The 21,438-nt window shown below is 36.8% G+C and overlaps 1 protein-coding gene across 8 annotated transcripts in view; it reads right to left on the reverse strand.

Moving 5' to 3' along the window:
• Positions 1-21,438, reverse strand: part of PCDH15 (protocadherin related 15) — a 716,117-nt gene that overhangs the window by 30,497 nt on the left and 664,182 nt on the right. For all 8 annotated transcript variants that reach the window (XM_087871772.1, XM_060682279.2, XM_060682278.2 and 5 more), the window contains 4 exons: positions 18,419-18,507; positions 14,746-14,922; positions 7,160-7,378; positions 564-674 (listed from right to left, as the gene is read on the reverse strand). In XM_087871772.1, coding sequence (XP_087727898.1) covers positions 564-674; positions 7,160-7,378; positions 14,746-14,922; positions 18,419-18,507 — 596 coding nt within the window. The remainder of the gene's footprint in view (positions 1-563; positions 675-7,159; positions 7,379-14,745; positions 14,923-18,418; positions 18,508-21,438) is intronic.

Consider the following 21,438-nt stretch of genomic DNA (forward strand, 5'->3'; position numbering starts at 1 on the left):
CCTAGGAAGAAATGTTAACATCAGTATAACCTATTCACTTTTCTCTCCCACCCATTTCAATTTTGGGAGAAATTAGTAGAAATACATTGATTCTGTCAGCCTTTTAACATTTTGCACACTTAGGCACATATGCTTCCCAATGCTTTAAACAGAATCCACTTGTACAGGGAGATACACGCTGGACCCGACCAATTACCTAATTCTGTGATATCAAAAAATAAATTTGCATACTTTAAAATATGTTTTTAAAAAATCTATAAAAAGTTTCTGAAATATATTTAGTACGTAGATAGATGATTTTCCACTTGGTATACCACATTGACAGTAATGCTTGTCTCAATTCTCTTATGTGTTCCAAAATTTACCTATATGCTTCTGCTTACACAATTACAATTTCTTTATCCTCTTTCAATAAATGCACTATTCCCCCGTGATGTTCACCAACATGCAGTTGATATTTAGGAGATTATATATTAATTTGCTTAGCCATGATGACTGTAATTTCTAAAGTCTCAAAATTATGCCCTGCGTTATTAGCATTTTAAATTTCATTGAAAACTTACATGGTGCTGTCACCCAGTTCTTCGTAGAGATTATTGGCAGGGATGCTTGCTGATTTGCCAGCTGGTAAGGCCATCTGGATGCGTGCTGTCTTTGCACATTCAGCTTGTCTCCTTTGGTGAAATCATATGGGGAAGAAGTGATGAGATTTGAAGGGAATCAAAGAATGTTTCTAACAAGCCCACATTGGTAGAAATAGTCATGTGGAGAATTCATTAGAGCTTTTCACCTGGTAATTGATGCTAACACTAAGCATTTGAAAATACCGCAAACAGAATAAAATTTGGCTTCTTGATGCAGATATACTCAGTTTCTCTTACAATGGAATATTGTAGCAGTGTTTTTGTTCATGATTGAGTAGAAAGTTCTGGAAATGAACTCCAGTTCTCTAAAATTAATAACTGGTATATTTAAAACTATAAATTTACCTCCCATTTTCTTAATCAATGCCAAAGAAAGAAAAAGGGCTGGGATTATAGAATAGATAAATATCTCAAGGTTTACTACTGAAATAACAAATTTACCTATATTCTGGAATTTTAAATCAATATACAATTAGACCTTGTTTTCCACTTGTCTCCCTAGTCAGGTTTATGATTCTACCTTTCACATAAAATGACTTTTTTTATTATTAGCACAAACACTTGTGTTTCAAGTGCATTTTCAATGAAGTGTTTATTTAAATGAAATTTATTTACACATTTTACACTGTGAATATAATCTGATCAATCTTAATTTTACAATTTAGGTAGCTTTTTTCTGTAGAATTAAATCACCTTAGATATTAAAACCTGTAAAGGGGACACATCACTTAGATGAGGTGGCAAAATAACCTAAGATGTTTAGTACACTTCTAATCTTATAACCTTATTTGGGGAAAGCTTGACAGTTTTCAATCATTATGTACTGTCCTACTGATACACATATATCCTTCTTTCTGAAATCATTGTACCCAAACAAAAGCTAAACCATTGCATATTCATACACAAGGCAAATAAAGTTTAAAAATAAAATACTTACTCTTTAAATCTGTTTTGTAATGCAGAATGGTAAAACAGAAATAAGAGAATAAACAGTGAGATTCACATAAAAAATAATTCAGAAAATTCTTATAAATTTATAGGCTACATATTTTTAGGGCTGCCTCCTCAATCTTTAACTGTTTTGACTTACCCATTAGAGATATTTTAATAAATTAATAGGATCTCTTTAATTAGGCGACCTTTAATAAAAAATAGCTACTTAGTTGCAATTAAGTTTGTGATAACTGCTATCCAACTACCATCTTACAAAAAACTTCCTTCCTTTGGAAGAACCATAGAATAATATATCTTCTATGGGCAAGCTAAAAACAATGCAGAAATTTATAATATGGATTTATGCACGTTTAGTAGATTAAAACTAACACCAGCTAACTCTTAATAAAGGAGTAAAAAAGAAAACCTCTTCCATCTGAAAGAATAAATTACACTGATCGTATTAACATTATTGCCAGGTTGGTGTGATTAATTAAAGATCCTGAGCTTGTCGGCTGAAAAACCAACAACCTGGGTTTGAGACCCAAGCATCACACAATGGGGTAAGTGCCCGTCTTTGCTTAGCTCCTGCCCACATGTTCGAAAACATGCGAATGCAAGTAGATAAATAGGTACCACTTTGGTGGGGAGGAAAAGGCACTCTGTGACATCATGCTGGCCACATGACCACTGAAATGTCTTCAGATGGCACTCTATAGGGAGTGCTGCCCCTATAGTCAGCAATGACTAGTGGGCCTGGTGGCTCAGCAGACTAAAAACATTGTGATTAACACCAGCTGTCTGCAATTACTGTAAGTTCGAATCTCACCAGGCTCAAGGTTGACTCAGCCTTCCATCCTTTCTAAGGTAGATAAAATGAGGACCCAGTTTGTGGGGGCAATAAACTGACTTTGTATAAATATACAAAAGTATGAAGGCTATTGCTTAATGCATTGTAAGCCGCCCTGAGTCTCCAGAGAAGGGCGGCATATAAATCAAATAAATAATAATAAAAAAATGACTAGCAGAGTACAATCCATAGCGACTCCTTTCCTTTCTTTCCCAGTACTGTTTTTGATTTTTCAAACCCTCCATGGCATGGGGCTGGGTTATTTGAAGGACCTTCTTTCCCTCATTACATCTGCTCATCCAATCAAATCTGGCAAGAGAGGCATGCTAGAGGTCTCGGAAGGTGGAGGTGGGCTTTATTTTCTGGAAGTCCCTCCTCAGGCCTGGGGGGGAGGGGTGTCTCAGGGGAGGTGGCTGTGTTGCTGATCAGATCTTGTGTATGTCCATTTGTGACTGTGTTTGCTTTTATACTTTTTTCCCCTCTTTTGCTTATGTGCCAGCCAGGATAATTTTTTGTGAAATTTTAATAAAATTTTAATAAATAAATAAATAAATAAATAAACCAAATAGTCTGGCCTCAGGGACAAATAGAATAGGCATGTGCTTCTTCTGTCTGTCTGCCAGTGTAGTATTTTACCTTGCTTGATAATACTGTAGCTAGTCACTTCAATTCTTTATCTGAAAATCCTGCATATGGAAGTTATTCTCTGTGGACAAGGCCTGGAGGTTGACCATGAATTGCAGAGTGAGCAGAATCCACCTGAACCTATATTCTTGGCAGTAATCTACCATAGTTTTATTAAAATGTTCACACCTAAATATACATTTAAGTTTTTTTTCAAATTGTAATATTATGCAGCAGGAGTAAAAAATTGAACACTGAATAGTGGAAAGACTCCCACAGTTACAACATACTTCATATATCAACTATTACAATTACTTGTATTTCTTATATAATTAATTTTAATTTTTAAATTCTTTTCAATTATACTTTGTGTTTCTGGCGGTTGGCCATAATAGTCATTCAGTCATTCATTCACTTACATTTATATCTCCATGTACATATATTTTAGTAGATACAAATTGTACACAAATCTGTACTTGCATTTTTCTTTCAGATTTTAAATCAGACAATTTTAGACAATTTTAGAATAATGGGATATCTCTGAGTTTTTATTCTATATGTCTATTATGAATTATTCATTTATTACATTTTAAAACCATCCATTTCCCTCCTCGAGGGATTCTGGGCAGTGGACAAATAAAACATTGAAAAACATTAAGTAGTAAATATATCACTTGCCCATTATAAATTCATTTATCTTTGGCTCATAATTATTATTTTCTTTGTGTGTAGACTTGAAACTTCAAAGGTACTGCTACATAGGAAATAACAATATGTTTTCTTTTTATTATTTTCCTACAATGCTACAATAATAATTCCCATGAGCAAATAAGTAATTGAAAATTCATTTAACTTTAAAGCTTTTTTTTTAATAATCTGGAAAAGTTCATTGAGTGTTAAAACAAATTGTGCTTCCATTTTATGGGCACCAATAATGATAGGTATGTTCATTCAAGTATAATTTTTCCACTACGTAACAGACTTCATCTGTTATTTTGCTAGCATTTATAGCTGCCAATTAAGGCATAAGAAAAGCTATAGAAAAATAAAAATAAACATATCTCCTAAATTATTTAGGTCAGGCCATAGAAGAATAGTAGTATTTTCAGGATTTTGACATTCCTTTGAAAAAAAATCTTCCTTCACTTCGTTTTTTTTCCCCTTCAGGTAGTCATTATGAATTACTTTAGATATTTGAATTAAAGAAAAATCTTGCAGAAGTACTACTAGTTATAATGGCAATGCTTCAAAAATAACATAATGAGCTGAGTCAGAACAGGGCTTGTCAAAACCTTTCTCCCATATAAGAAAGTCAGCATGGGATGAAAACAGTTCTCTATAGCTAAACTGATTACATGCTGGTTTGCAGTGGTGGGATAACAACCGGTTCGGTGATCGTGCACTTTGCGTGTACGTGCAGTTTTACAAATACTAACCTTCTGTGTTACCACTTGGGAGTAACACAGCTGAGGTGTGCCAATCCGCTCTGCCGTGCCAATCAGCTGAGACAATAAAGGTAAGTAAAGTGCAGGGGCGGCGGGGGGGGCGGCCCACCTTATCGTTAGAGCGAACCTGTTCATCCGAACCGGTTCGAACCAGTAGAATCTCACCCCTGCTGGTTTGCAACTATAGCTAGCGAGTAAGCTATGTGTAGTCAAAGCTAGCTTTATGTTCTAGTGGGCCTCTTTATTGTTAGGCTTTCTAATACAAATATCTACTAAGCAACAGTTCCATAGACGCATAGATGAACTTGGCTAGGAACTGAATCTTTATTGTTACACCAGAACATCAGTCATAAGAGATAAACAACAGTCTCTACATCATGGGTTTCAAACTTGCGGGGTCTGCATTCGGTCTGCAGGCTGCCAGTTTGACACCCCGCTCTATATAGTCCTTGACTAATGTTCATTAATTTAGTGAATGCTGAAAATTACAATGGAACTGAAAAAGGGGACTTAGAACTTGTGCCTGAAGTCACAGCCCTTGCAGCATCTTCGCAGTCATATGATAGCAATCTGGGTACTTGGCAATCCATTTGCACTTATGACTGATTGCCAATTGCCCTACAATCATGTGATTGGCATTTGCAAACTTCCCTGCTGGCTTCACCAGAAAATCAACGGGGAAACCAGTAAAAATCACAAACTGTTGCCACCTGCCAAAAGGATGCTCTTTAATTTCTGAGGGCTGGCTGAAAAAGGTCACTGATGAGTCATGAAGTGGAGAGGCTTGTCCACAGATCTTCCCCCCAAATCATATGTAATAAACAAATAAACACATGCACCAGGCCTCCCAGGACCTCTCCTATCCTGCTGAGGCACCGTGCTGCCTCACCTTCCTGGTTGGATTTCAGCAGAGACAATTTTCAGCTCTGGAGCATAGAGGGCCTGAAAATCCTCCCTGCCAAAATCCAAGCAGAGCAGAGACGCAGTATGGTAAGAGTGCAATGTGTCTCAGGAAACGTGGGAGGCTCTGGGAGGGCAGCATGAGTTGGGGTTGGGTGCTGTGGAGAACTCTGGAGCTGAAATCCTCCCTGCTGAAATCCCATCAGAGCGGAGAAACAGTGCAGTACGTTAAGGGTGTTAGGTGCTTCAGAGAAGCACCTCATAGGATGGAGGAGGCCCTGGGAGAATCAACACAAGCTGTGAGAGTTGGGGATGCTGTAGACACTTCTCTCTACTCTATAGCTGAAAATCCTCCCAGAGACATCAAAGCATTTTCAAATCAAAGCAAAGGATTTTCAAACCCTGAATGGGTTTGAGACTTGCCCACAGCATGCCCCTCCCAAGTTTGTGGTCAGCCTGCCCCAAACTGAATCACCCTGTGTACTTACTATCATACTGTCTACTCAATGACCTGTGAGATAGCTTAACAATGGGAACTGGGAGTGCTGGGATTGCGGTAATTGAATGAAGTGAACATGTGATGATTTCTTCACCCAATGACTTAAATTTTGGTCCCATTTGTGGTAAGGCCTGCCTATGCCAGGTGGGAGAGATAGTTCAGTGTATATCCTGCCATATTTCAAATCTTGCTCAATCCTTTGCAGTGCTTGTCACATGGAATTGTTCTCCTTTTCTTACTTCTAATAAACAACCGTTCACTAGAAACACTTGCATGTTTAATTTCTCTGTATTCTGTTCTTATGACTAGATAATTCCCAAAAGTTAAGTTAAGATACTGTCTTTACATTAACAGAGCAATCATATTTATGCCTTTGAAGTAAACATATGCAAAGAGGCATAATAAGGAAGAAGAGAAACTGGAAGGAAATTTGCCTTGAATATGGCTTGAATCAACCAAATAAACATAATCCATTGAAATAAGTGAAGTTCAGTAATCACAATCATGATTGCATATCATACTGAACAAAATAACTCAAGAGCCCTTGTCCTCAGCTAATATCCGTTTGTTCAGCGACTATTCAAACTTGTGACAATGCTGCACAAGGAAACCTCTAAGTTCTCAACATTGCGGAGTGCCTGCAGTTATACGATTGTGATTTGGACACTCAACACTTAGCTGCAGTTACATGATTTTTGATGTTTCTTGCTGGCTTCCCACAAGCAAAGTCAACAGGGAAACTGGCAGGAAGTTGGAAGTTCTCACTTAATGATAGCAACTGGGATTGCTGAGAACTGCCACTGCAAAGCAGCAAATTCACATGATGTTGCACCCCATCATTTAGTGACAGCAATTCCAGTCCCAATTGCCATCATAAACGGAGAACAACCTGTATAAGGAATGGGAAAAAACCCCTAATAAGATCTGTTTATATTGAATGTGAATAATTGATGCTCACTGAAAAGAGCCACGGCTGAAAACAAGAGTTCTATCTCATACATGACTTGGGTTGGCAATTACTTTTTTAATTACATCAAATCCCTCAAGATCTCATGAAAGTTGCTGTAAGAGATCTCACATGATAATACTAGAGTCATAAGTGATTCTGTGCAAGGATAACCAACATCTCAGTCATTCTTTTAAAACAACTCTATAAGGTTTGTGGGTTTCAGCAATGAGTACCTTCTGTTGAATCCTTCTACTTCCATCTTTGCTACATAACAAGTGCTAAGCAAACCAGAGTAAAGGGCTCCTGTATACTTACTGTCTGTAGCTGACCATAACTATTAAAATAGCAGGCATGCAGCAAAGGATAATGATGACAGCCAGGGCCAACAAAGCTCCTTCGGTGTAGCCCACAGCTTGTGCCTGCTTTTTGACATTGGCCACCACATCTGGTGTTCGTATTTCCAAAATACGTCCTCCTTGCCCAAGGTATGGTTGAAATTCTTTATTGATATCCAGAAGCTTGCCATCCAGAAATCTTCAGTGTCAAGAGAACAAAGCAAGAGAAGAAAGCAAGATCAAGTTAATCTCTATTCTTTTTTTTTAAAGGTGGAATCGATATTAAAAGGTAATAATAGTCTTTTCCCCTCCCCTCCAGCTTTTTATTTCCCCACTGTGGTTCCTTTTGAACATTTCATCCCCTACCTGCCCTCTCTGTGGTTTCTTTGATCTGATTTTCATTCTAATTGACCAACGGCAGTAGAGTTGTTTACAGTGTGCCATCTGTGATGATAGACACAGCTTCATAATAAAAGCACGCTGATCATCTCAAACAGCAGTGGAGACGATGGATAATTTTTAAAAACCAGGAACAATAGAACAAAAGAGTATAAAATAGTTCTGGAACAGATCTATTGGAATCATGATGTTGAAAATGTGAAAAGCGATTATATTGCTTTAGAGCAAAATTGCTCCAACTGTTCAAAGATGAGGTTACCAACCATGAATACAATAAAAAGAGCTAAACTGGTGTACCATTGCAATTAGGCTCTGTGTTACATGAGTCAAAGTAAGTAATGTCGATTAAACTGAACAATTCAGGTGTAATGAAAAGTGGAAAACCTTCTCTTACATAATGCTTGCATGTACTGAATGCCATTTATACTAATTAAGAAAGTGAAATGTCCTTCAGGGAGTTGTAATACCCTCTCTTTAAAATTTTATAAGCAATTTATCTACAAATCTCAGTTTCTACAGTTTTTATAGCCTATCTGTGCTTATTGTAATTCAGATGAAACATGGCATAAAGTACAAAATGAGATGAGGGCCTTTTAAATTTATTTTAGGAAGTCACAATGTCTCAGAAGCTATCCCTCTTTTTTGTACTCATGAAGGATAATGGATAATGTAAGTATTTTTTTAAAAAAAATTCTGATAGTACCTTTGTCCTAGTACTGAGAATGAAAAAACACACACCATGCCATTGGCAAATAAATTTCACTCAACACACAGATATTCTGAAAATCTGCATATATGCATGCATACACACAATGTATGTATGTGTGTGTGTGTATACACACACACACACACACACACACACAGAGAGAGAGAGAGAGAGAGAGAGAGAGAGACAGACAGACAGACAGACAGACACACATATACAAACACACAGAAATCAGTGGAATCCCTTCTTCAGGAAGGATACCTGAAGACCTGGCCAAAAACATTAGACAAAATAATAAAGGTTTCATCCTGGATGAACCTTTTTTTATTAGTGGGTTAAGCAACCATCACCAAATATGGCATGACTTTTCCCCTAACTTGCTGCCCTTATCATGATCCATAATGGATACCTTTAGTTTAAGACAGCTATAGGTTCTTGAGATACCAAGGTGGTTGGTATCATCTTTATGAATTAGAGTTGCTAGATAGGTGAGAAGGTGCAATGAATACCAGGCTTCTTTTCCAAGTTTAATCTGTAGAAAAAAGCAGCTAAATATGAACTAAAATAGCATGGAACTAAAGAATTATATAAAACTACTCAGTTTCTATCTAACAATTATAACATTGTTTTCAATCAGTAGCTTAAATCAACACGATGTAAAAAAGATGTTGAGACTCTAGAAAGAGTGCAGAGAAGAGCAACAAAGATGATTAGGGGACTGGAGGCTAAAACATATGAAGAATGGTTGCAGGAACTGGGTATGTCTAGTTTGATGAAAAGAAGGACTAGGGGAGATATGATAGCAGTGTTCCAATATTTCAGGGGTTGCCACAAAGAAGAGGGAGTCAAACTATTCTTCAAAGCACCTGAGGGTAGAACAAGAAGCAATGGGTGGAAACTAATCAAGGAGAGAAGCAACTTAGAACTAAGGAGAAATTTCCTGACAGTTAGAACAATTAATCAGTGGAACTACTTGTCTGCAGAAGTTGTGAATGCTCCAACAGTGGAAATTTTTAAAAAGATGTTGGATAACCATTTGTCTGAAGTGGGGTAGGGTTTCCTGCCTGGGCAGGGGGTTGGACTAGAAGACCTCCAAGATCCCTTCCAACTCTGTTATTCTATTCTATTCTATTCTATTCTATTCTATTCTATTCTATTCTATTCTATTCTATTCTATTCTATTCTATTCTATTCTATTCTAGTCTAGTCTAGTCTAGTCTAGTCTAGTCTAGTCTAGTCTAAACACTCCTATTCAATGGAACTGGTTGGAGAGATTCCTTTTCCATGGGCATTTCCTTAAAATATTTCCCCTCACCTTACCATCAACATCCTGTTGTGTCACATGGGGAGGGGAATAATCCGAGTCCCGCTGGTCTTGGTAGCAAGGATCAAGATTGTGGCAGCAGTGGCACAATTGAAATTGTGCTTAGATCACATTGTGCTGCCATCTTGATTTCTGTGTCTTTCATTTTAATTCATATGCTTCTCCTCACTCACACACAACATATTTTGGAAAACTTTGGCAAAAGGTTTAAAGGATTTTTTTTTTTAAATGTGATTTCCACTCTCTTGATTTGCAAGCAATTATAGTTTGGGTAAAGAATGGCTTGCTTAAAATCAGAAAACATAGGAAAAAAACAGAAGATGTGAACGAAATGAAAATATGGACATTCACTGACATCTTTTTCAGTATTATGGTGGCACCAAGATGCAGTACAAGGCATTATTTTTAGTCTTATTTTTACTGAACCAGAAATTTTTGTTGGAAAAATTAAACATGTGTTCATTGAATAGGTTTTACTGATTTCAACTAAGGCTATTTTCTGAGTAAAGGTGATCTGTAGAGACACAGGGGATAGAAAATTCTCCTCAAGATGGCAGCCATAACACATACAAAATCTTCTACAGTCATGCAGTTGAAGCCCCTTCACGGACAATCTCATATCTCCTTAGGAGGCCACAAAGACACTGTGGTGTAATCACTGAGTTTTCACTGAGATGTTTTGTAACTGAAAAGTAAGATATAGTACAGTACAGGTAGTCCTTGATTTACAACTGTAATTGAGTCTGACAATTATAGAAGTAAGCAGTAATGGTCACAAAACAGGCCATCATTTGACCAAAACCATTTCTACCAACTTTTTTGTGGTGGTAGTTAAATAAAAATAGCAGCAGTTGTGACCCCATTGTTCATTATGGCATTTTTTTGTGGGAAACTGGAAATAAATACCACTTCCTGGCAAAACCATTGTAAATTGTCATATGACCATGGGGTACCGCAAAGGCCTATAAAATTGGGCTAGTTGCTGAATGCCCAAAATACAGTCATGTGACCGGGTGTGGGGGGAGGCTGATATCAAAAGTTTGAAAGTGGCTCATAAATCCTTTTTTTTGGAGGGGGGGTTTTCCATTGTAGCTTCAAGTGGTCTTAAAGAGGTTAGTCATAAGTCAAGGACTACCTACAGTATATAATCTTGAGAAACTTTATAATGATTTTTTTCCCCTTAAAAACATATGATGTGTTATTAGTGGAAATGAACTTCACTGTCAAATGGCTTTGATATTAATAATTACTGTGCGAGGAAGTTTAAAAAAAAAAAAACAGAGAAAATATTGAGAACTCAAGAAGCTTCTTGGATAAGAACTGAAACATCTTCAAGGAAAAATAAAGTCCAGTTACGGTACCTTTTGAAAAATCACCTTTGGGACAACCATGACCTGAATGACTGAGAATCTCCACAGACACTGAGAAAATATATCTTACACTATAGGCTTTGTCTTATTTTGAAGAAAGATTTTCATATTTATTTAAAATCTAGGAATAGTCGTATCACGAGAGGCATTTTATTATTCCCATATTCTCCTTTCTGTCAAGACACCATTCCTTGAAAACAAGTTTAGGAGGCAGAACTTCCTGAGGGACATAAGTCTAAAAAGCAGCTGAGAAATCGCTTTGTTTTTCCAGAGTATCATGCTATTCTTTGGAAATTATCCTGTAACTGTACAATGGGGCAAAAGGCTGACTGAGACCCTTTCAAGGCATCTCATTGCAGGATTAAATAAAGGAAAATTCCAGTTGGAGTTAATGTTTGAAATCTGGAAATACATCTGAGTTTATAGGAACCAAACCGCTGGAGATTCCCTGCCAAGCCTAAAATATGCTAATATTTCAGACTAAAACTTTCTCTTCAATTCTTTTCTTAGTTTTGCTAAACTGACACTTCTTCATCTCTGCCCCAAGGCCAAGAAAGTATTCCCTAGCCTTTTGATGTTATACATTTTTGAAAATGTTGGAAGAGGAAAAATAAAGCTGGTTGTGCAAGTTAAAGAAATATGTAATTAGGTTGTCTCTAAGCCTGCGTTAATTAGTAGGCAAACATTTTTTTTTAAAAAAAGACTTTTCTTAGTTTTTCACATTTTCATCTTCTTTAGTACCAAGAATGTAGATTAGATAAAGATTCAGTAATTCAAAATGATATTTGAATATTAAAATTTATATTTAAATATTTAAATTGATATTTGTATATTCAAATATCAATTTAAATATTGAATATTTGAATATTCTACTCTACTCTACTCTACTCTACTCTACTCTACTCTACTCTACTCTACTCTACTCTACCCTACCCTACCCTACATTACTCTCTTCTCATTTTCTATATTTTAGTCCAGTATAGAGGAGAAAATTCAGCCTATTTTCTAACATACCATATCTCAAAAATATCCATTAAAGCAGTGTTAAATGAATGAAGGCCATAATGGTTCATTGTTATAAGAATTAGTTCCTCGTTACTTTAATTCTCCTTTTTCTACTCAGCCTTTTATTTATTTATTTGCATCATTCTTTTTGGGGACAATGACACTAAAACCAGATATTGTCTCATATTATTATTACACTGGAGAAAAAGATTGTTACCACAACAAAGAAATACATAGTTTATTTTTGCTCTTTGGCTGTCAGATCCATGAATTCTTATTTATTTAAGTAATATCATGGTTTGAAGTATACCATAGTAACAAAAGTATTCCACACCCACACACAGAGAAAAATCATATCAATCTATTTATCTATTTTTTCCTTCACTTCTTAGAATCAGATTTGATTATTTCTTTCCAGATGTTGGAGGTCCTCCATTCTAAAATTCATAATAAAATGCACACAAGTTTGAACTTCCACATTTTACTCATTTTACTTAATATTATATTACTATAATATTGTCCCACTTGCTTTCTAGGGAATAGTGTAGGCAAGATCTTTGGAATGAGGAAACAATTTTTAAATGTTTCTGTGCATAAATATGCCATATTTCTACTTGTGTTATTTCAGCAGAAAATGGCTTAGAATGCTAGAAATTCTAATATCCTCTTCAACATTCAAAATGAAAGACTAGACTGCCTTCATCCTTTATTTTATTTCTTGTTTTATGTATGTTAAGTGAAACCAAATATTAGGGCAAGCCACTAGTATATAAACGGAGCCCAAACCCCACTCCCTACTAGTACTGATGATGTTATCTTGTTTGGTAATGAAATGTCTGCAAGAAAACAACCAAGATCAGAGAGCACTAAAGTCCCCACAGTTCAACTGTGAGCTATAAATTTGCTCTTTTCTTTGGGGAGCTGATTGGAAAAAATGAGAGCAATTATTGGCTGAAAAGTGTATACCTTTGGGCAATTTTTATGAACGTAAACATCATGCATAAAAATATTGCACAGGTATAATGCAGAATATAAAATTATTCCTAACTTAAGTAATAGTTGTGCTGAATGACATACATGACAGTTTATATTACATTTTTAAAATGTAGTTAAATGCAGTCCACCATACATTTATTTCAAAATTGTGCATGGAAAAAGAATAAACAAATGTTGCAAATATTTATCACCAACAAAAAACCCACAAATGTTTTCTTTTTTCAGTTCTATATTCAAGCATTTGTCAATGCCAGTTTATATATTTGCTGTTTGTAGATTTTACAGACTATTCTTTTTTTTTTTTATGGTTAATACAATAGATATTTGTAATCTCTCTCTTCATCCATCAGCTGAAAATATGCCAATTTTCTTCTCAACATCAACATATTTTTGTATGTCACTATTAATTTAACCACATAAGGTATGAAACTCTAAATAAACAAAATACTGCCAATAAATCACAGTTCATTTGTTAGCTCAGAAACATTTGTTTCATAAGCATATGGCTAGCAAACTATCACACTTGCTCACTAGGCATTCTGGCACTATTCTCCTGTGCAGGGAAGATAAAATATAAACGAAGTGCCTCAAGACTAGAGACTACCTCAACATCTGTGGAGGCTTCTGAGATGCCAATCCCAGACAAATCCAGTAACTCTACACCAGGGGTGTCAAACTCACAGCATCACTGCGGTGTCATGTGACGTATCATGACTTTTTCCTCTTTGCTAAACCGGGCGTGGGCGTGGCCAGTGCGTGACATATCAGTCTGTGGGCCACGAGTTTGACACCCTTCCTCTACACTTTCCCCCTGCCTCCTACTGAGATAAACTTCCTGTACTTTTGGTAGTCTTGGACCCAAAAGGACCACTGGTACCATTAAGTCTTTGAGCTTATATAATAATAAACTTTTGATCTTGAGGGATCAGGTTGGTCCTAATTTCCAGGTTCCAGAATGCACTATAAAAATAAGCAATTATCAAATCCAGGGAGAGGAAAAAAAGGGTTGTGCCATCAATTCTACCTTTGAATTCTAGCTGAGGAACGTTAATCCACAACAGTGTTAGCACCTCTTCTTCCAAGGAGAGTCTTAGACTCTCCTATTAAGATGCTAATGATGGAAATAACAACTGTTGAAAGAGACATCATTGGTTAAATTTCTGGGTAGAAAATTTGGGACCACTGAACTCTTGAGTTACAGTCTTATATGTGATTCATAGTAAACCAGGACTTTACTCAAAAAGCCCTGAACTTCTGAAACCTTTGAACTGTGCAGGTATAAAACCCCATACCTTTGAATCACAGAAGCTACAGTGAAGAAGAAGAATCTTATGAATAACACAACACAAAAACATTACCGCAAGTGTGTCATAAAATGGGGTGTGTGTGTGTTCTACTGCTGCTTTTCACAATATTTTTTGTGTTAAATTGAGCATATGTGATTGCATGTTTGCTTAAAGGCAGAAAGATAACACTGAGACTACATAGGATTAACCCTATGGGAGTTTCTGTTTTCATCAGAACACAAAACACTAAATCATAATAATGCTATTTCCAGGTCCAAAGGTAATCTCTTAAATTGTTGCAGTTGTGTGCCACTCAACCTTTACATATGGCCCCTGTATGATATTACCTACATCTTTAAACATCAGACATGTAAAAGAACAAAAAGTTGCTAATTTTGAAGTCAAATTCAGTCAGTGCCTTGACACAAAGGTTGATTTCCTCAACTGATATTCACTGCTGCAATGCACTTAACTACTTACTTGAAAAGTTCATTCCTCATTATAGCACGGTTTGTCTGAGGATCGATTGCATAGATCATGAGGTCAGATTTGGAATAATCTTCTTCTGAATATCCATCACCATATCTGCGAGCACCAATGGATTCCACCACCACTTTTGCACCAGGAATCTGGTCTTGAACATAGCGTTCCAAAATCCTGACAATGGAAAACTCTTGGTAATTTATTAGCTCTATTCTTTGACTTATTTAATTAGACAAAAATGTTAAAATCTTATATTGTAAAGAAAATTGATTAATAGCATGGCAGGAAGGCAGGAAAGATGAATAGATGGATGGATGGATGGATGGATGGAAGGAAGGAAGGAAGGAAGGAAGGAAGGAAGGAAGGAAGGAAGGAAAGAAGGAAGGAAGAAAAGGAATCCAGAAAAACTAGTTTTAAGCGTGGGGGTAATTAATTCTATCTCTTAGTATTATATTAGGACTTGAATTTTAAATGGTTTGAAAGGAAATTGCAAAGTTATTTTACAGAGGGAACTGGTAGGCATGATAAAGGAATAGGTTTTATCTTTTTTACAGAAGCTATTAAATTCCACAAACTACGCTCACAGTGAAATGCATTAAGTATATAACACAGAAGTGGCCATACATCTCACACACATAAGATTTATGCCTCTGAGAGAAATTGGATTGCCAGATTGTCAGGCATACCAGAATGGAATAAGTAAGACTGGCAGTTAAGCCACAGGTATTTTCAGAAATGGAAAAAGTTGTTAACAGATTGTTTAAACAATGCCAGTGCAGAGCTGCAGTATGTAGCAACCTAGAAAACACAGCTGACAATTATTGAAGATCCAGCCAGACTTCTAGACTTCCATAAATATTGTCTCATGCATTTGACTCTTTAAAAGTAGTCTATGTGGCACAGCAATAGCGATTTAAATAAATATCACTAGATTATGGGGTGTGACTTCCTTAACAACCACCTGGTTTAGCATTGGTATTTCTGGCCCCAATTGTCAAGGATTATCTTTAGTACTTTTGCTAACAGTACTATGAGCAACAACAACATTGATGTCTTGGATAATCTCATCGACCCTTGGAGGTTTAGATTGACACTGTGGAACCCTGTTTTAAATGGAGTCCCAGTGATTTACTCATCTTCCATAGGACCAATTCAGTGCATGCCCACTTAGTATCAGAAACAGCAGCCCCAAACTATTTTCTGAGTTCTTCATTTAAGAGTTATGATGTATGCCAGAGGTGTCAAACTGGCAGCCCACGGGCTGGATGCATCACGTGCAGGCCACGCCCACCCTAGCTCAGCGAATGGGAAAAAACATTGTGAAATGTCATGTGACGGCAACATGACGCCGCGAGTTTGACACCCATGATGTAGGCTATGGTCCATGTAGCTTTGCTCAGTTCTGAATATGAACATTTTTATTTTATCAGACAGTGAGTTGGGCAACATATAAATTTAATAAATGAATAATTTTTCACATTTATTTATTCATTTACTTACTTGCTTGCCTACTTATTTAATTTACTTACTATTTTTACAAATAACTCAAGGCAGCAAACATATCCAACACATCTTCCTCCTCCTATTTTCCCCACAGTTCTGTGAGATTGTGTAACTGGCCCAAGGTCACCCAGTTATCTTTCATGGTTAAGGCAGGACAATATATATTGCATATTGTATTATAATCGTCCTTTAAAAAAGGAAATCTAACAAAATCCTCAATTTCACAAACTTTTTTTTTTTTTTTGATAACTTAAGTAAATATTATTACTCTTCTGAAAGCCAAGTATTTTTACCTTAAAAGTTAGTACCATGCACAGGACGGCAAGCTTTCATTAATGTTACAAATGATTAATACATTTTATTAATTTAATTGTACTGATGGAGGTCCCCATGTCTTTTTTAAAATAAGAAATAAGGAGAAAACATAATTTTTAATAGGGTCAGGTTTTTGTTTTGTTTTATTAAGAAAGCAACTATAGTAGACTTTTTAAAAATATTTATTTAAATATTTTGAAAACAGGGAAATGGGATTTATCTTGCAATGGCCAGCCTGAATTTCCCTGCTGCAGTTGCTACATTCTTTGATTCCTTCGAAGCTCTGCATACTAATTCAAAAGAAAGCTATGCAAAGCTAATTAAGCTTAGAGAAGCCCCTTCAGCAAACACTTCGGTTAATTTATACTTTTATATAAACTCTAAGCTGGGTTGATCAGCCCGTAGACACATGGCATGCAGCACAGATGATTCTAATCACATGGGTTTGGAGATTGATTCACATGAAAAGGATCTACGTTTTGGCTCATCAAATCATAGTGTTTCTTGAGCCAAGTTAAACAATCAGGGACTGCACAGATTCCTTGAACCAAAGCTTAGTAGGATTGCCTGAACCATGTTTAGTAGAGTTGTTTAGGGACTTGCTTAGTTTGACTAATCTCTAGGGTTTTTTCCTTTAAATATGGTTCTATGATTTACCATTGATGTCACTTCCCCTTTGGATATCTGCAATGTGCTTTACATGGGGTGCTCTTGAAGACCAGTCGGGAACTACAAATTCATAGATCCAAAACACAGTGGTACATACAGTATTGGTAGTTTGAAAGGATGTCAAGCTGTACTAGCTATCGGTTTCCTTCGTGGTGCAATTCAAGGTATTATTATCACATTTAGAACCCTATTGACATAGGACCGAGTTACATATGGCACCACTACCATAGAGTATCTGCACATCCTACCAGATTGGATAGTGTAGGCAACTGAAATCTTGCCATCTAGTGGAATCTTGAAAGTATACCTTTTCTGTGGCTATCCTATAGAATAGAGTTCCCCAACCTTTCCGGCTTTGAGGGGGTGGGGGTGGGGAGTATGCATGCACCATAGATGGGTTTCAGCAGGTTCTGATCAGTTCTGGAGAACCGGTAGCGGAAATTTTGAGTAGTTCGGAGAACCAGTAGTAAAAATTCTGACTGGCCCTACCCCCATCTATTCTCTGCCTTCCAAGTCTCAGTTGATCGGGAGGAAATGGGGATTTTGCAGTAACCTTCCCCTGGATTGGGGAGGGAATGGAGATTTTACAGTATCCTTCACCTGCCATGCCCACCAAGCCACGCCCACCAAGCCATGCCACGCCCACCATGCCACACCCACAGAACCGATAGTAAAAAAATTTGAAACCCACCACTAGTGTGCACATGCTCGCCTGCTGCTCGTGGGGATGCATGTGCTTGCATGTGCACTTGCCTGCCATTTCCACGGCCTGGTTGCAAACAACTCACGGCCCACTGGTGGGCTGTGGTCCAGAGGTTAGGGACCCCTGTTATAGAACACGCTCCACAGATTTCTTGGCAGGTTGCCACCTTTTTAACGTTTCAGAAAACTATCAAGACATGGCTTTTTAACTGGGGTAGAATGAAGATGTCTGAAGTTGTTGTGGGGTTGATTAAGGCACCATATTCTGTTTTTGTTTCATGCGTTATGATTTTTATATTTATGAGTTCTGTTATTGTTAGGACCCGCTCAAGGTTATGTTTTTAAATTAGGAAGCCATACAAAACTTTTAAATAAATCAAGTAAATCATAAAAGTTGCCAGGGGTTTGGTATGTTTTTGGATCAGTACATTTTTAATCATAAATGACTTTTTCGTGGTTACGGAATGAAGATATTCATTACCCTATAAGCTGATCTTTGCTTTGTTCTACAAGAGTAGGAGGAACATTTGACACAATGACTTGCATATCCAGCTGGTTGACTACTGAGACCTGAAACAGAAAAACAAAAATATAATGGAGTCTGCAAAACATGTAATATACCCCAAATAGAAAGTGTATCTCATTTAAGAATTTCCTTTGATTACCAGCAGTTTGGAGCTTGACTGGAGAAACTTATTATAATAAAATAACATCACAATTTCCTCTCCTTAAACTTGGTGGGATTTAAAAAGCACAAATATGGCTGCAATGCCAACTTTTTTTTTTTAAGAAAAGATATGCTTTCATTTAAACAAGCCACCTTTTATTATTAAATAATATACAAAAGACCATGATTTGTGTATTGCCTTTTGTATTTTAACAAAACAAAATCTATCTGCAGTTTTGTATCTTTTTATCTGGAGATTCATATTCCAAACTGTATTAATTGAGTCTAACTGGGTATAGGATTTATGACACCAAATTGATCCTCAGTGACATCTATATTTAAAACAGACCATTTCCTATTGGTCTCTATCAATCTATCTATAACAACCTGAGAAACATATGGAAAATCTCAAGTCATATTGACTTCTGTACAGGTAGTCCTGGACTTACAACTATTTGTTTAGTGACCATTCAAAGTTACAACGTAATTTCGTTTACTGAGTAAAGTGCCTTATGACCATTTTTCAGACTTACAACCTTGGCAGCATCCCCATGGTCACGTGATTAAAATTCAGATACTTGGCAACTGACTCATACTTATGACCATTGCAGTGTCCCAGAGTCATGTGATCATCTTTAGAGACTTTCTGAGAAGCAAAATCAATGGGGGAGCCAGATTCACTTAACAACTGTGTTATTATATCTATATCTATATCTATATCTATATCTATATCTATATCTATATCTATATCTATATCTAATCTATATCTATATCTATATCTCCGATAAAATTCTAAACAATTTAAAATGGGAGTAGGGTAAAATATAATACTTATAGGATGAAATATAATAATTTAATACCTAAACATATAAAATAGAATAAAATGGGATAAAATTATATTTCTTTATCACCCGTGCAATCTACCCCAATCAGGCCCACATATACCGATCTCAGTCAGACAATTTTAGTCAGAAATTGTGCTGTATTAAATGTCATTTTCAGATTCTGGCCACACATGAGGTATGTTGATTTAAGATGGGCCATATGTTTAATATGTGGATAAAGGTACTTATTTCCCACACCCTTATATAAACAGCAATCAAATAATATATGAGTCAGATCTTCTACCTCTTCAGCTCCACAGATACATGTATGTTCATTGAATGGAATCTCCCAAATCTAACCATTTGTATCAAGCTGTTCGAATCTTGCTCTGGTAAATGTCTCCCTGAGATGTTTTGGCAATTGTGATTTTAAATAGTTGTGTTTTGTTACTAATTGCAGTGATGCACTTAAGAACTGTGACAGGAATGGTCATAAAATGGAGGAAAATTCACTTAATAACTATCTTGCTTAGAACAGAAATTTTGGGCTCAATTGTGTCGTAGGTCAAGGACTACCTCTATATAGAGTACACAAGGAGGGCAAGCACAAGGAGAATTTATCCACTTGAACATTGGAAGAGCTGATCAAGCTCTTTCTCTTTCTACTTGCCCTTCACCTCAAAGGCAGTATAATCTTGGTTGCAAGAATGGAGTGTCGTTAGGAAATTATTGAAAGAATAGCATAATCTATATGCAATCAAGGCTGCAAGCAGAAAAAAAAATCATAATTTCCTTGACTATGTAAGACCATGCTTTTTTTCAACTTATCTAGGTAGGAAACAGAAGCAATTGGATTGCTGAGAAAGAATGAAATTGATACAATGACCTCTACAGCCCACACATTAGTCAAGTAACTTAAGCTAAACCATTGGCAAGCCAGCATACAAATTCTATAATCGTACCAACCACACATCAGTGTACGATTAAAGCAAACGGTTGATATGCATGCAAATTATAAAACATGTTTCCTGATGTATGTACACTTGACAAAACTAAATCTCTTAAGAAGGTCAAATTTCATTTGACTTTCCGAGTACTTGAATTGCATAAGTAGCTTGCTTACTTAATGGCTTTTAAAACTATTTAATCATCGGGATGTTGGGAGCATAATTTGATATTCTGCTAGGCTATGAAAAGTATCAGCATTTCATGATAGAAGTCTTTTAGATAAATAAACACATTCACACAAAAGCTTGAGGGGAAAATCCTGGGACTTTTCCAAGCAGAGACGCGGCTCCAGTAAATGACTTAAAAAATTCAAAAGTGGCAGAAATTTGTGTGTGTGTGTTGGGGGGGGGGGTAACTATCATTTTGGGAATTTTTTACCCTACTTTCTTTGTATTTCATAATTTTACCAATAAAGTGTTGTGGTCTGCCAGCAGCCTGTGGAGATGGCAGCAGAGACTGACAGTGAGGAGGCTGGGTGAGGAACATGGGCCAGTCCTGGAGTCTGGGGAAGGCCCAGACAAGGGCTCTGCGTCGAGGCAGAGATGGGGCCAGGGCCATCTGGGAGTGATGCACGGGCTCTGGAGCCTCCAGAGTTGGACAGCAGAGAAGCAGAGGAACAGAAGGAGCCTGTTCCTAGTGCGTGCATGCACAGAGCTTCCAGAAGGCACAAAGAGTTAAAACAAAAGGGACAACTCAGGAGTAAGGCCTGGAGATAATTGGCCCCTCCCATAAGGCTTAAAAGAGGAGCAAAGGCATGTGGGCACTTTGCAGGAAAGCAATGTTGTTAATTCTGTTCCCAGACGGCATCTCTGTTTGATTCTGGAATCCATGTGGCTTTGCCAAGTAGGTCTTTGGCAGAGTGTCAAGGGAAATAAAGGTTGGTGATTGTCCCGAAGGACTTATCTCGAAGGACTTTTTGCAACTAATTGGGACTCGGCTGTGAATGAACGTAATTCACAGCTGTTGCAATAAAAGAGGTATTTGGGACTACTCGTGGGTTTT

This window comes from Pantherophis guttatus, chromosome 6 (genome assembly GCF_059756535.1).
Source record: "Pantherophis guttatus breed Tessera chromosome 6, ASM5975653v1, whole genome shotgun sequence".
Lineage (NCBI taxonomy): Eukaryota > Metazoa > Chordata > Lepidosauria > Squamata > Colubridae > Pantherophis > Pantherophis guttatus.